We start from the raw sequence: 13,003 nt of genomic DNA on the forward strand, positions 1-13,003 counted from the left end.
GCGCCGGGCCGTGGAGACGCGCCCTCCCGGCTGCGATCAGCGGAGCGCCCGGGGCGGGTGGCTTCCCGGGAGGAGCTGGGGAGCCGGCTGCACGCCCGGCTGCGACGCCCTCCCGGCGCGGGGGTAGCACGCTCCTTCCTAGCGCCGGCACCCGCAGCGGATCCCGGGGGCCGCAGCGAGCGCCCCAGCCGGCCCGGCGGAGGGCCGGCGGGAGGTGGGAGCGTGGCGGCGGAGGACGCGGCAGCTGCTCCCGCGCTCACGCCCCGACCCGCAGCTGCACTGGGCGGCGGCGGCTCGGCCCGTGCGCGGTCGGCAGCGCCGCAGCTCCTCTCGGCGGAACGCCGGCCGCTCCGACACCCCCCCGCGCCCGGCCCCTTCTCCCGCGGGGAAGGGCTGCAGACTCCGCCGCGGCGAGCCACACCGCCTTCAAAAAACGCCGCATTGGAGGAGCGCGGCCGCAGGACCCCTCCTCCCGGGGCGCCCCCCACCCCTCGCCGCGCCTCCCGCCCGCCCCCGCGCCCCCTCCCCCGCGCCCGGGCGCCCGCCTCCCTGCTCCGCCGACTGTCTCCCGACGCGCCGGCCGAGAGCCCTTGCTGACTGCGCGCGGCGGCAGCCGAGCCGAGGCGGCGGCGCGGGACCTGCAGTCGCCCGGGATTCCCTCCAGGTGACGATGCTCTGGTTCTCCGGCGTCAGGGCTCTGGCTGAGCGTCCCTGCCGGCGCTCGCCCGGGATTACCTGCTGCGTCCTGCTGCTGCTCAATTGCTCCGGGGTCCCCATGTCTCTGGCTTCCTCCTTCTTGACAGGTAGGGCGGGGGGGCGGAGGCACCGGCCCTCCGGGACGCGGGCTCGGTACCTGGGAGAGGCGGCGCTGGCTGGCCCCGGGGTTGGCACCGCAGGCTAGGAGCGCGCACCTTGGCGCCTGCCGCTCGCGGGGCGCTGGGATGCAGCGGAGCGCGGGGCGAGGGGGCGGGCGGGCCTCCATGTGGACATCACAGACACACTTCTATTGGGATCTGAGAAATCCCTTTATTTTTAATGGTTTCCTCAACACGTATTTCAGCGTTTTCCTTCCTATACGATTAAGAGAAAAACCTGCGCAGTCCCTCGCACATCCCTGGTTCTCTGTCTTTGGGGGTCCAGGGTACCCAAGGTGCGGAGGGAGTGCTTTCCAGACCCCGAATTTAAAGAAACGGCCGTGTTTTAGAAGGGCGGGAGGAGCCGGACAGAGAAGCGGTGCTTTCCAGGCAGGTGAAGACGCTAGCCGCTATTCCGAAGGACATACTTTACTGACACCTGGTGCAGAAAAGAAAATGTTGAGCCAATTGCTAAGAGGAGAGCAAGGAGATCGCCTTTCAAAAAAGTGATTCCAGCCCACGGTCCCGGCTGAAGGCCTGTTCATTGACACATCCCTGAATTTTGTTCACATTTGACAGCTTCCGTCGAATTTGAATCTGTGTGTGTGTGTGTGTGTGGGGGGGGTGTTTGATTGAGATGCCTTCACAAAGGAGTGTATTACAGATGCAGTGAAACGCGCGGAAGTGTGCCTGAGTCATCTAACAAAAAACCTTTCTATAAATTAGTTTTTTTTTTTTGCTTAAAAAAAACTTTAAATAAACCTATTTAAAATGAAATTTCTAGGGGGCGGGAAATTGTTTTTGGTGAGTGTGATAATTTAAAACTCGTTATGAATTCCTGAAATCTGGGTGGATGTTTCCAACAGGATTAGTGTAAAAATGTTAAATTTTGTAATTACACCAGTGAACTAAGGGGAAATTAAGGAAAAGCCTTTGCTGCTTCCTTTCAGGTTCTGTTGCAAAATGTGAAAATGAAGGCGAAGTCCTCCAGATTCCATTCATCACAGACAACCCCTGCATCATGTGTGTCTGCGTGGTAAGTGTGGAGACCAGGTAATGTGCACTCAGTTGCCCCCTCCGCGAAGGCAGATACATGAAACCTGAGAATATAACCAGGCTCTTAAAAATCGCCTTGAATCATTACAAAACTGTGAATTACATTTAGTTGAATTTCTGAGCCTATGGTCCGTGGCGGTTTCCAGTTCATTAGGCTGGGAATTTCTGGGCATCGCTGCTGTAGAAGTGAACTTAAAAGGGACTTGGTGTGTCATTGTCTTAGTACCAATGACAGTTTGCAATGTCTGTTTCCTCTAATGGCTGCTACTCTCAAATCACTGGCACTGCCAGACTTTCTGCCTTGGTTCTGTCGCCTGGACTCAGCAGGAAAACAGGGAGATAACATTTGTCGGAGAGGTCAGGGATAAGGTATGTTGTGACAAGGGGAGTGAGACATGCCCCCACAGACAAGCACAAGGGCCAGCCGTGATCCTGACCATCTTTGCTGAGGGTCTCAAATGCAGGCTTCCTGATTGGGCCAGAAAGGACAGGTACATCCATGAAAGAGAGAACACTTGGCTGTCAGGCGCTCCCTGTGCTAGTAGATTCAACAACATAATTTGTTTCAAATAGTTTCAGCTTAAGAGTTAATGATAAGGCTAGTAGGTAACCGCTTGGGGGAGATGAAGTTATATGAATAGGTTTTAGAGATGAAATATAGATCCACAAAGAGCAACATTTTTGCTGAGGAATGCTTTCATGCCAGTCACTTTTGGCCAACCTTGATTAAAAACTGCACATCACAAAACCCTATAGGAGGGCAGTCTGATTCTAAGCTCAAAGTGAGAGAGCTTTAGTTACCTGATTACCCTGCTGCATGGAACTGGAGGACTTTCGCCCTGTTTAGGCAAAAGCCAAGCCATCTGGATTTAAACTACTCAGAGTTTTCCATGGTGAGAGATGAGGTCAGTGTTGTGAAATAATAAATAGGTGAAGGTGGATGCCTGAATCAAATGGTTATCAGTTTCTAAAGACTAAGGCAGTCAACAGCAGCAAGTGAAAATGGACTGCATTTACCAAGATGATACATTTTGCTGTCTGATTAAAAATGCTAGGAGAGGGGCTCTTTAGATTTCATTAATGAGTTGCTTTGCTAATTAATGATCTTGGCCTAAAAAAACTTGTTAAAAAGAAGCTCTTGAATTTAAATCACGATTCAGTTGTAGATATACAAATGTAAAGTGTGTGTGTATGTGTGTGTAACAGTTTTCTCTTATCTGCATAATGTGAGTGAATTATTTTATCTTCATCTCTAAGATTTCAGAGGAAATCACCCCGACCAAGTAATATTTAAATCTGCTGAGAGCGCCACATGTGAAAATATTGTTTTTCTCTTCAGCAATATTACTATGTATCAAGTTTAAATATACAGTTGGAGTTTTGCAAACTGTTCCCAAATAACCTTATGAAAAACCTTTCCCACAGCGTCCACTCTTTTCAAGGCTTCTACCCTGGTGAAAGTAGTGCCTTTCTCTGAAAGTGAGGGCTGGAGTACTAGAAAATGTGTGTTACATTGAAAAGGAATTCAAGTGGGAATAGTATTTATCCAAGAAAAGTATTGATACAGTTCACAAAGGTAGTGGGTGCTTGTAAGTCTTCAACCGTGAAGTAGAATTTGGAGGCCTCTGCCTCGGGTGAATGCTGTCAAATATCCTTTCCTGCGACGGTGGTGCTCAGGCTCACCAGATTCCCAGTGGGTCCCTTGCAGCTCTCCTGGGCTGAGAGCATCGGGGATGTGTCCTCAGAGCGTTCTCAGTTGTCATAGTCCGTGTTGTTTCCATTCATTACAACTGAGCGTAGATGAGCAACCATCTCTGTTGTTGTAAGCACTAGGTTTTTGCAGGAGCCACTGCGATGGGTGAATTTCACATCACCCCTCATGGCTTGGAGGCTGCTTCCATTTTTATCCTCAGCCTGGGAGGTGGCCATGTTTAGTATGCTGATGGTATGAACCGTAGCAAGCTTGTATGGAATACTATTTATTCACCAGGCATTCATCTAAGCCTGCATTTCTTTTAATCCTCACAAAAATCCTTGAGGGTTTTTACCTCTGGTTTACAGAGGAGGAAGCTGAGTCTTACCGGGTTGAGTAGTTCATGGAGGTCGCGTTTTAGTGAATAGCATGCTGACGCTCTTGGTTTGTCTGCTTTGGGAGCACGTGCCTATAATCATGAGAAACAGGTGATTCGATCAGCTGACGATGTGAGAAAGCAGGGGGAAAACTGACTGTCAGGACTGTTTGAACCTTTTGTCACTCCTAGAGTAGTTGCTATTCTTTCTTTCTTTTGTATCTTTGAAGAATTTGGTTCATTAGTTTGTTAATCACATTATATGAAAGGCAGATCTCGTTTTTTTGATTCCAGTTGACCTGCAGGGAGGAGCGTTAGTCGTGGGCGAGTTTTACGTGTGTATGTATGGTAAGAGGGTGTGGACTAGCCTCAGCTGTACTTTGGATAAAGAAAATAGGCATATTTAGTTTGTGTTGGTCCAGGCTTTTGGCAGAAAGGTACCTTAGGCTAAGCATCAGCTCATATCTTGTTTCATAACATGTAAAAAAAAAAAACACACACTAACCTCAATGTGTGCTTTAAAAAGATGTAAAATGTTACAGTTGGGAGGAAATAGGTGGCCCAATGTCTTATATATAATTACAGTGTCACAGCTTGATAAACCCCACAAAGTCAACTTGGCCTGATTGAAACTTTTCAGGTCTGAGCTGTTTCAAAGGTGGAATGAGCTCATTGCTGCTATGATCCTGAGGGTGACAGTGGGCGCAGTGGCCACAGCAGGCAGTTTTATTCTCATTTATCATGGTCTGCGTAGACCTGAGCATCTTGCCAGAGTCAGCTGCGGTCCAAGAATAACCTGCTTGTTAGCTGGGGACTGAATCTTGTTCTAAAGCGTGTGGGCCAGAAAGCTTTGGTTCCTCAACTGGAGGGGAAGGTGAGAAGTCGGAGCCTGGTGCTAAGATCGAGGGACTGCGTGGCAGTTTAGGTTAATGGTGCACATGCTTTATTGTTTATTGTTCAGTGAGAAAGCAAAACACTGGCTTCTCCAAAATGGTCCTTTTGGGAACTGAGGAAGGGAGGCCCGGACTTCCTACAGTTTCATGTGATTTTTCCCCGCCTTGCTTCTTGCTAGAATTATTTTTCTCATAATGCGTAGGAAAACAGAGTGGTGCTTGTCTTGCGGTCCAGATGATAAAGAATCATCCACACCCAGACAAATGGATCTGAAGCGACTCTCTGGATCTCTGGGACTCCAAGTCCGTGGAGTGTGCCTGAGAAGTGGTCCTTGGCCTTCTCAGCCCCGTTCCACGTAGCCACAGCACAGGAGGAAGTCACGAACGCCAGTGCCGGAAACCTGAGAAACCTTCGGAGGCCAGAACTCGGAAAGCCAAAAGTCAGAGCTTAGTTTGGCGTACTCTTTGTTCAGCAAAAAGCATTATTCTGAGGTTGAAATTTCCCCTTTTAAATCCAGAGGTGCAAGGTAGAAAGGGACCCTTTGCTCATAAAAAGCAACGTGAAATTCGGTGTTACAAGGAGCACGGCTCCACCTACTTATCTTGGAGCCAACCAAATAGTGAAAACAGAGCAGACCTTGTCTGCTTGTCTTCTGCTTTTAAAATCACACACAGAAGTCCTCTATCGCTGTAACAAGTAGCTCCCAGCATCTTAGCTTCTGAGGGTCTTATCTCCACAAAATCCTCCTGTTTTTTATTGTTCGAATTAACTGGCTGGAGAATAGATGTCCCTTATCTGAACAAGTGTTAGGCACATGTTTGAGAATGAGGGAGATAACTGTTGCATCAGGAGTCGATTCAATTCATTTGTGTGTGTGTGTGTGTGTGTGTGTGTGTGTGTAGGGCAGGTTTGTGAGGGAGAAGAAGAGAAACAGGAAGAAGGGATGTAAATTAGTCCAGATGCATTCAGAAAGATCTTGCTCTTGGTATGATCACAAATAAGGCTACTACTGCAAGACAGTCATGGAAAAAGGGAATCAAAAGGTAAGTTGACTTTGGTGCAAATTTTGAAATCCATGCATATGGGAAGTCTTCAAAAAGTTTATGGGAAGTACATATTGTGAAAAAAGTACACATGAATTTCAAGGGTTTTGTTCCACTAAATAAACTTATCTTTTGTTTCTACTTTTCCACAAACTTTTTAAAGTATCCTTTGCACATACAAGTTGCCGTTTTTTTATTTGAAAATTATTTATTTTTTCTATATATTGGATGCTCATTAGAGAAGCAAGTGGCTTTTTTTTTTTTACTTTTATTTAATGAATATAAATTTCCAAAGTACGACTTATGGATTACAATGGCTTCCCCCCCATACCATCCCTCCCACCCACAACCCTCCCCTTTCCCACTCCCTCTCCCCTTCCATTCACATCAAGATTCATTTTCGATTATCTTAATATACAGAAGATCAGCTTAGCATACATTAAGTAAGGATTTCAACAGTTTGCTCCCACACAGAAACATAAAGTGAAAAATAATAGATGATTTTTAAAATGATGATGAAATCAGATCAGACCTATTGTCATGTTTAATCCCAGTGAGAGTCAAGTTGGGAATTGATAATTTCTTTTTTTTTTTTTTTTTTTTTTTTTACAGAAGATCAGTTTAGTATGCATTAAGTAAAGATTTCAACAGTTTGCACCCCCATAGAAACACAAAGTGAAATATACTGTTTGAGTACTCGTTATAGCATCAAATCTCAATGTACAGCACATTAAGGACAGAGATCCTACATGAGGAGTAAGTGCACAGTGACTCCTGTTGTTGACTTTACTAATTGACACTCTTGTCTATGGCATCAGTAATCTCCCTATGCTCCAGTCATGAGTTTCCAAGGCTATGGAAGCCCTCTGAGTTCTCCGACTCTTATCTTGTTTAGACAAGGTCATAGTCAAAGTGGAGGTTCTCTCCTCCCTTCAGAGAAAGGTATCTCCTTCTTTGATGGCCTGTTCTTTCCACTGGGATCTCACTCACAGAGATCTTTTGCCAGAGTGTCTTGGCTTTCCATGCCTGAAATACTCTCATGGGCTTTTCAGCCAGATCGGAATGCCTTTAGGGCTGATTCTGAGGCCAGAGTGCTATTTAGGACATCTTCCATTCTATGAGTCTGCTGAGTATCTCACTTCCCATGTTGGATCACTCTCCCCTTTATTTATTCTATCGGTTAGTGTTAGCAGGTACTAGACTTGTTTATGTGCTCCCTTTGACTCTTAGTCCTTTCATTATGATCAATTGTGAACTGAAATTGATCACTTGGAATAGTGAGATGGCATTGGCACATGCCACCTTGATGGGATTGAATTGGAATCCCCTGGTATGTTTCTAACTCTACCATTTGGGGCAAGTCAGCTTGAGCATGTCCCAAATTATACATCTCTTCCCTCTCTTATTCCCACTCTTATGTTTAACAGGGATCACATTTCAGTTAATTTTCAACACTTAAGAATAACTGTGTATTAATTACAGAATTAAACCAGTCATATTAAGTAGAACAGACAAAAAAACTACTAAGAGGGATAATGTATTAAGTTGTTCATTAACAGTCAGGGTTATGCTGATCAAGTCACCGTTTCCCATAGTGTCCATTTCACTTCAGGAGGTTTCCTTTTTGGTGTTCAGTCAGTTGTCACCGATCAGGGAGAACATATGGTATTTGTCCCTTTGGGACTGGCTTATTTCACTCAGCATGATGTGTTCCAGATTCCTCCATTTTGTTGCAAATGACTGGATTTCGTTGCTTTTGATTGATTGCTTTATACCATTTAGAAAGTGATGTGGCCCATTGCATATCAATAGAGCAGTTTTAGGGGAAGACCACTAACTTACGGAACTGTGCTGGCAAATTCACAAATTATTCTTATCCACCTTTTACTCAGGCTCAGAGAGGCAGAACAGCTCTCTGGACATCACATACTGATTCGGAGACAGAGCTGGCATGCCAGGCCAGGTCTTTCTCCACTAGACCTATCTGCTTCTTCTGGTTGTTCCCTACTTCCCAGGTCTACAGGGATCTTCACAGGTCTCAGAGAGGCGCTTCAACCTCCCTAAGCTCATGGAGCCTCTCTCTGGGGAGAATTACTTGGCACAAACCAAGTCTGGAATTTGGAGAGCCCCTCAAAGGAAGACCTAACCTTTGGCTGGCATCAGATCATTTTGGTAAAGAGCTTTGGCCAGGGCACGATACAGGCCTGGGTTCACATCTAACTGATGCTTGAATTGTGGCAATTATTTCACTTTGCAATACCTCAGTTTTCTCATCTGAAGAGTGGAGTGGATGCTAATGTTCAGTTGCTTTAAGTTGCTTTAAGAATTAAATAAGACAGGGGCCAGCACAGTGGCATAGTAGGTTAATCCTCCACCTATGGCGCCCACATCCCATGTGGCCCTGGGTTCTAGTCCCGGCTGCTCCACTTCCAGTCCAACTCTCTGCTGTGGCCTGGGAAAGCAGTAGAAGATGGCCCAAGTGCTTGGGCCCCTTATCCATATGGGAGACCAGAAGAAGCTCCTGGCTTTGGATCGGCGCAGCTCTGGCAGTTGCTGCCATTTGGGGAGTGAACCAGCGAATGGAAGACCTTTTTCTCTGTCTCTCCCTCTCGCTGTTACTCTACCTCTCAGATAAATAAATAAAATCTTAAAAAAAAAGAATTAAATAAATAAGATACACAGCATTTGAATGTTGGCCCAGGGCTTGGCATATAAAAATTCTGGAAAGAATTTTTATTGCTGTTTGATAATGGTGCTATTTTTTACATTCTTTTAAAAAATATTTGTATCATTTGAAAGAGAATGGGAGAGTGGGAGAGAGAGGGCTCCCAAGTGGAGTTCCATCTGCTGGTTCAGTACCCAAATGCCTGCAATAACTGGGAATGGGCCAAGCCAAAGCCAAGGGCCAGGAACTTCACCTAGGCGTCCAGGGGGTGGCAGAGACTCAGCCACTTGAACCATCACCTGCTGTCTCTCAGGGGCACATTGCCAGGAAGCAGGAATCAGGAATCAGGAGCAGGGCTGGGCCTTGAACCCAGGCACTGTGATACGGGATGTAGGCATCACCAAATGCCCACCACTATTCTGTAAATTCTTATTTCCTCATGTGGAATAGGATGTAAAAGTTCACCAGGGGAAAGGGGGTGGATAAAAAGGGAAACTGATAGAGAAGAGACCTAGGGATAGTGGTGCTGAGCCCACCCATCATTATGAATGCTACATCAGTAATATTCAGTGAGCTTTTCTGCCTCTGTAGACTTGGACTGAGCTAAACTAGGCTGCTTCCTTGTTGGTCCAGGATTCTGTGGGCCCTGGTGTAAGTTTTCCCCTCGTTCTCTATTAAAAATTAAAAAAAAAAAAAAAAGCTTTCCGTGGAGGAGGGGCCTCCTTTTTCGCAGAGTATTTACATCTGTGTGCCTGTGGGGTCACCTTCACTTGTACTTTTGTTGGCAGAGGAATGGAGTTGAGACTTGGGAGCACTGTCGCTCTGGAAAAACTGCCTAGTGGTCTGGCATCATGGGGATTTTCCTGGCCCTCCTTGTGGAAGTCTCTGGACCCCGTTCCAGACTTGAGTGTGTTATTGCTGCCTCCTTCCTCCTTGCCCCCCCCCCTCCCATTTCAACCATGTACGCGTTTGGTTTCACGGCACTGGTCTTTAGCGTGGACATCTGCAGTATCCCGTGTCTTCAATGTAGGGAGTGACGTCAGGGGGAAGAGAGTCCTCCCCCAGACTGGCATACAGATAAGATGAATGGGGGAACTTTGAATAATAGGGGAGTCGGGCAAGGCAAAATGATGGAAAATAAAACCAGTTAGAAAGAATTCGTTGAATAAATACGAATGGAGGATATCAGTTTTTCACACCTCTTCTACAGCACGTCTGTCTAACTGATGGTATACCAGATCCTTTGTGCTTTGAAAGAATATGAGTAACACCACTGTTCATGGCACTGAGAGGTCAAGTGTGCTTGTTGAACTTGGTTAAGATCAGCAAAGGAGCTGGGTGTAATTTTTAAGACCTGTTGATTCTCAGTTCTAATTCTATAGAACGCTGCTCAAGGCACTAGGGATAGCAGGTTAGAAATACAATAATATTATTGTTTCTTGCTTCTTTCCACACCTCATCCCCACTTCCATTTTACTTTATTACTTTTAGCCTTTCTTTTATGCTGGAAGCATTGTGCTGTTGGGGTGCCTTAGAGGAGACAAAGATCAGTAAGAAAGATTCTTTCCCAACTGTCTGAGGAGGGAGACAACACATGTATAAGTAAGTTCTGTAGGAGTGACGGAGAAGCACTGTGGTGGATTTAAACCCCAGCACTCAAGGCATCGTAGGTGAATTCTGACTGAACACCTGGGAGTCTGATGGTGAGAAGAGATGGTGCAGGCAAGTCATCACTGGAGGGGGCACATGGAAGAGTGTTTGCCTGAGATATATGGAAATGGCAACATAAACGTGCCCATGGCTCTGGCAGAGCTGTAGTTAGCTCTATGGGAGCAAGTGTGTGGGGGCGTCCTTTGAATGCAATAATGAGATCAGTTCCATTCATGGCTTCGGAAGACTCACTTTATATTTTTGCATAGCCACATGCTACAAGAAGGTGCATTTTATATACATGCCTTTGGGTGCTTTAGTTGGGAGTGGTGTTTAGAGAATGGAGGGGCTAGATTTGGGCAAGAGACTGCAGGGATGTAATATGGTCGGATGGAGAGCAGTGGTCTGGAGCAGGAGTAGGCAGTGGAAATGGAATGAAAGCATTGGGATAAACTGGTGTTGCCCATTCTTTTGCATTTCTTTGACTACTTTCCAGTTCTGGAATATGTTGTTTAAAAGACTCTAAACCACACCCAGCAAGACCAATCATTAAAACACAGCAGTCCTTACAGTGGAACGATTGGCAGGTGCTCCTGCGGCATAGCTGCTTCGCTCATCACCTGACATCACTGAGCTAGAATGGCTTATTTCCCAGAGCTCACTCTCAAAGTTCTATTTTGGGTGACATCTTCCTCCTTATAGTCACAGAGATAAGCTACCGTATACTGTTGCACGATCCATTTGGCAAATTCACTCTGGTAGGTATTATGATAGTATGCATGCTCACTTGCCCAAGTTTTAGATGTTACTGAAGTTGGGTGGCTCATCTTTAAAAAGTGCGCCAGTGTGCACTTTGAGAACCGCTAGACTAGACTGACAGAGGCATTTTGGAGTCCAGGTTGATAGTACGTAAAAATAAACTAAATGGTGGAGGTGGAAGAGGGGGAATGGAAGGGCATTTTGAGAGTTCTCGCTAATGTGACAGTGTTGGAGGAGAAGATATCAAGGTGTGGGTCGGTGATAATGAATTTAGACTTGTTGAGGTGTGTTTGACAGACCTTCTGAGTAGAAGAGGACAGTAAGCTCTGACAAGCGTGGATCTTGATCTAGCCAAAAGCAGGGCTAGAGGATAGTGATGCATTAACTGCCTAGAAGTGAAGAAATGAGCCTACAATGTTAACCAGCAGAGAATTTTGTGAGAAGGATAGAAAAGGAGAAACCCATTGAAGAGATTGAGAAATATTTGTAGAGACAGAGGGTGAATCAGGAAAGCACAAGGCCAGACAAAAGATGTTTGAAAAAGATAAAGACAGGGACCATTAACTATTGCAGAGGGTTTGCCTGAAGATTCTAGGAAAAAACCATCGTCGCCTTGGACAATTGGAAGCAAAGAACAGTGGTGCCTCCCTCAGTGGTGCCTGCTGCACATTTGCACATGGAGCTGACTTGATTTGATCACAGGTGGGATTTGGTGGGACCCCATTTGGCAGGAATCCAAAACTAAGATTGCTGTAGGGATTTGGAACATTTAATGCAGAAATCACAAATTTTCCAAACCTTGATTTTAAAAGGACTTAGCAAACATGAATATATAAATAGCACACAAAATTTTAAAAGGCACCAAAACAAAACTAATTTCATGGATAAAGTAATAGATTTTTCTTTCAAACATTGTTGGAATGTTTCTATAGTTAAATGTAAAATGGACCTAGCCACATTGAGGCTTTTTTTTATTACTAGGAATAAGAGCAATGATATAAAAGTATCTGGCTAATATAAAATATTAGTATTATAAACTTTCAAGTTTGCTCTAATAGAGCAAAAAATGGTTTAATAAACCATTACTGAAGCTTTAAAAAATTACAATTTAATATCTTAAAATCTAGGTATTCAGTTAAGAAGTACATTTTTTTTTCCCATGAAATTTTAATGCCCCCCCCCCTTTTTTTTGTGAAATATAGCTGTGCGGTGGGGACCTTGGTGTGACCTTGGTGTCTGAATGTATAGGTCCGCCCCCCACCCCAGGCAGCCTGGTAGCTGTGCCATGGCTCTCCTCTTGCCTTTGTTGTGACTACTGGTACAGTCACTGTGGTGTGTGTCCCTTCAGTGGCTCTCACTTGTGGGCCTTAGGTATTAACTGAGATGTTGCAGGTGAGTTAAAAGTGCAAGGATGTTTGCAAAAATCATTTATAAGCATGTTAATGCAATTATTTATTTAAAATTTATTTATATTTGAAAGTAAGATTGGCATAGTTTTCTTTTTATACTATTTTTATATTTTATTTATTTTCATTTCATCTGGAAGGCAGAAAGACAGATATGGACAGAGGCAGAGAAAATGCCCATCTGCTGGTTGACTTACCAGATGCCCAGAACAGCTGGAGCTGGGCCAGGCTGAAGCCAGGAGCATGAAAATCCACCTGGGTCTCCTACATGGGTGACAGGGACCTAAGTACTTGAGCTATCACCTGCTACCTCCCGGGGAACTGATTCGCAGAAAGCTGGATCAGAAGTAGAATAATCAGGACTTGAACCAGGCTCTGATATGGGATGTGGGCGTCGCAAGTGGCATTTTAACTGCTGTACCCATGAGGTTATTATTAAGGGCAGAGACTTGATTAGAAGAAAGTGAAGTACACGCATCCTTTAGTATCCATGGGGACTTGGTTTCAGGACCCCCTGCAGATATCAAGATTCACAGATACTCAGATCCCTTGTATGAAATGGCATAGTGTTTGCACAGAACCTTCGACATCCTCCTGTCTGCTTTGA

The 13,003-nt window shown here is 45.5% G+C and overlaps 1 protein-coding gene across 5 annotated transcripts in view; it reads left to right on the top strand.

The window, feature by feature from the left end:
• The first annotated feature begins 527 nt into the window (after positions 1–527).
• The window catches only part of BMPER (BMP binding endothelial regulator), a 279,909-nt gene continuing 267,433 nt past the window's right edge, over positions 528–13,003 (top strand). For 4 of the 5 annotated variants that reach the window (XR_016222615.1, XM_002713750.6, XM_051853278.3 and 1 more), the window contains exons 1-2: positions 528–803; positions 1,805–1,890. Coding sequence is in view for 3 of the 5 variants with exons in the window: in XM_002713750.6 (XP_002713796.2) it covers positions 671–803; positions 1,805–1,890 (219 nt within the window). In the remaining 2 variants the exon portion in view is untranslated. The remainder of the gene's footprint in view (positions 804–1,804; positions 1,891–13,003) is intronic. The other variant, XM_089315505.1, reaches the window with a different exon arrangement.

This window comes from Oryctolagus cuniculus, chromosome 16 (genome assembly GCF_051225735.1).
Source record: "Oryctolagus cuniculus isolate XC-2025 breed Fujian yellow rabbit chromosome 16, ASM5122573v1, whole genome shotgun sequence".
Taxonomy (NCBI): domain Eukaryota; kingdom Metazoa; phylum Chordata; class Mammalia; order Lagomorpha; family Leporidae; genus Oryctolagus; species Oryctolagus cuniculus.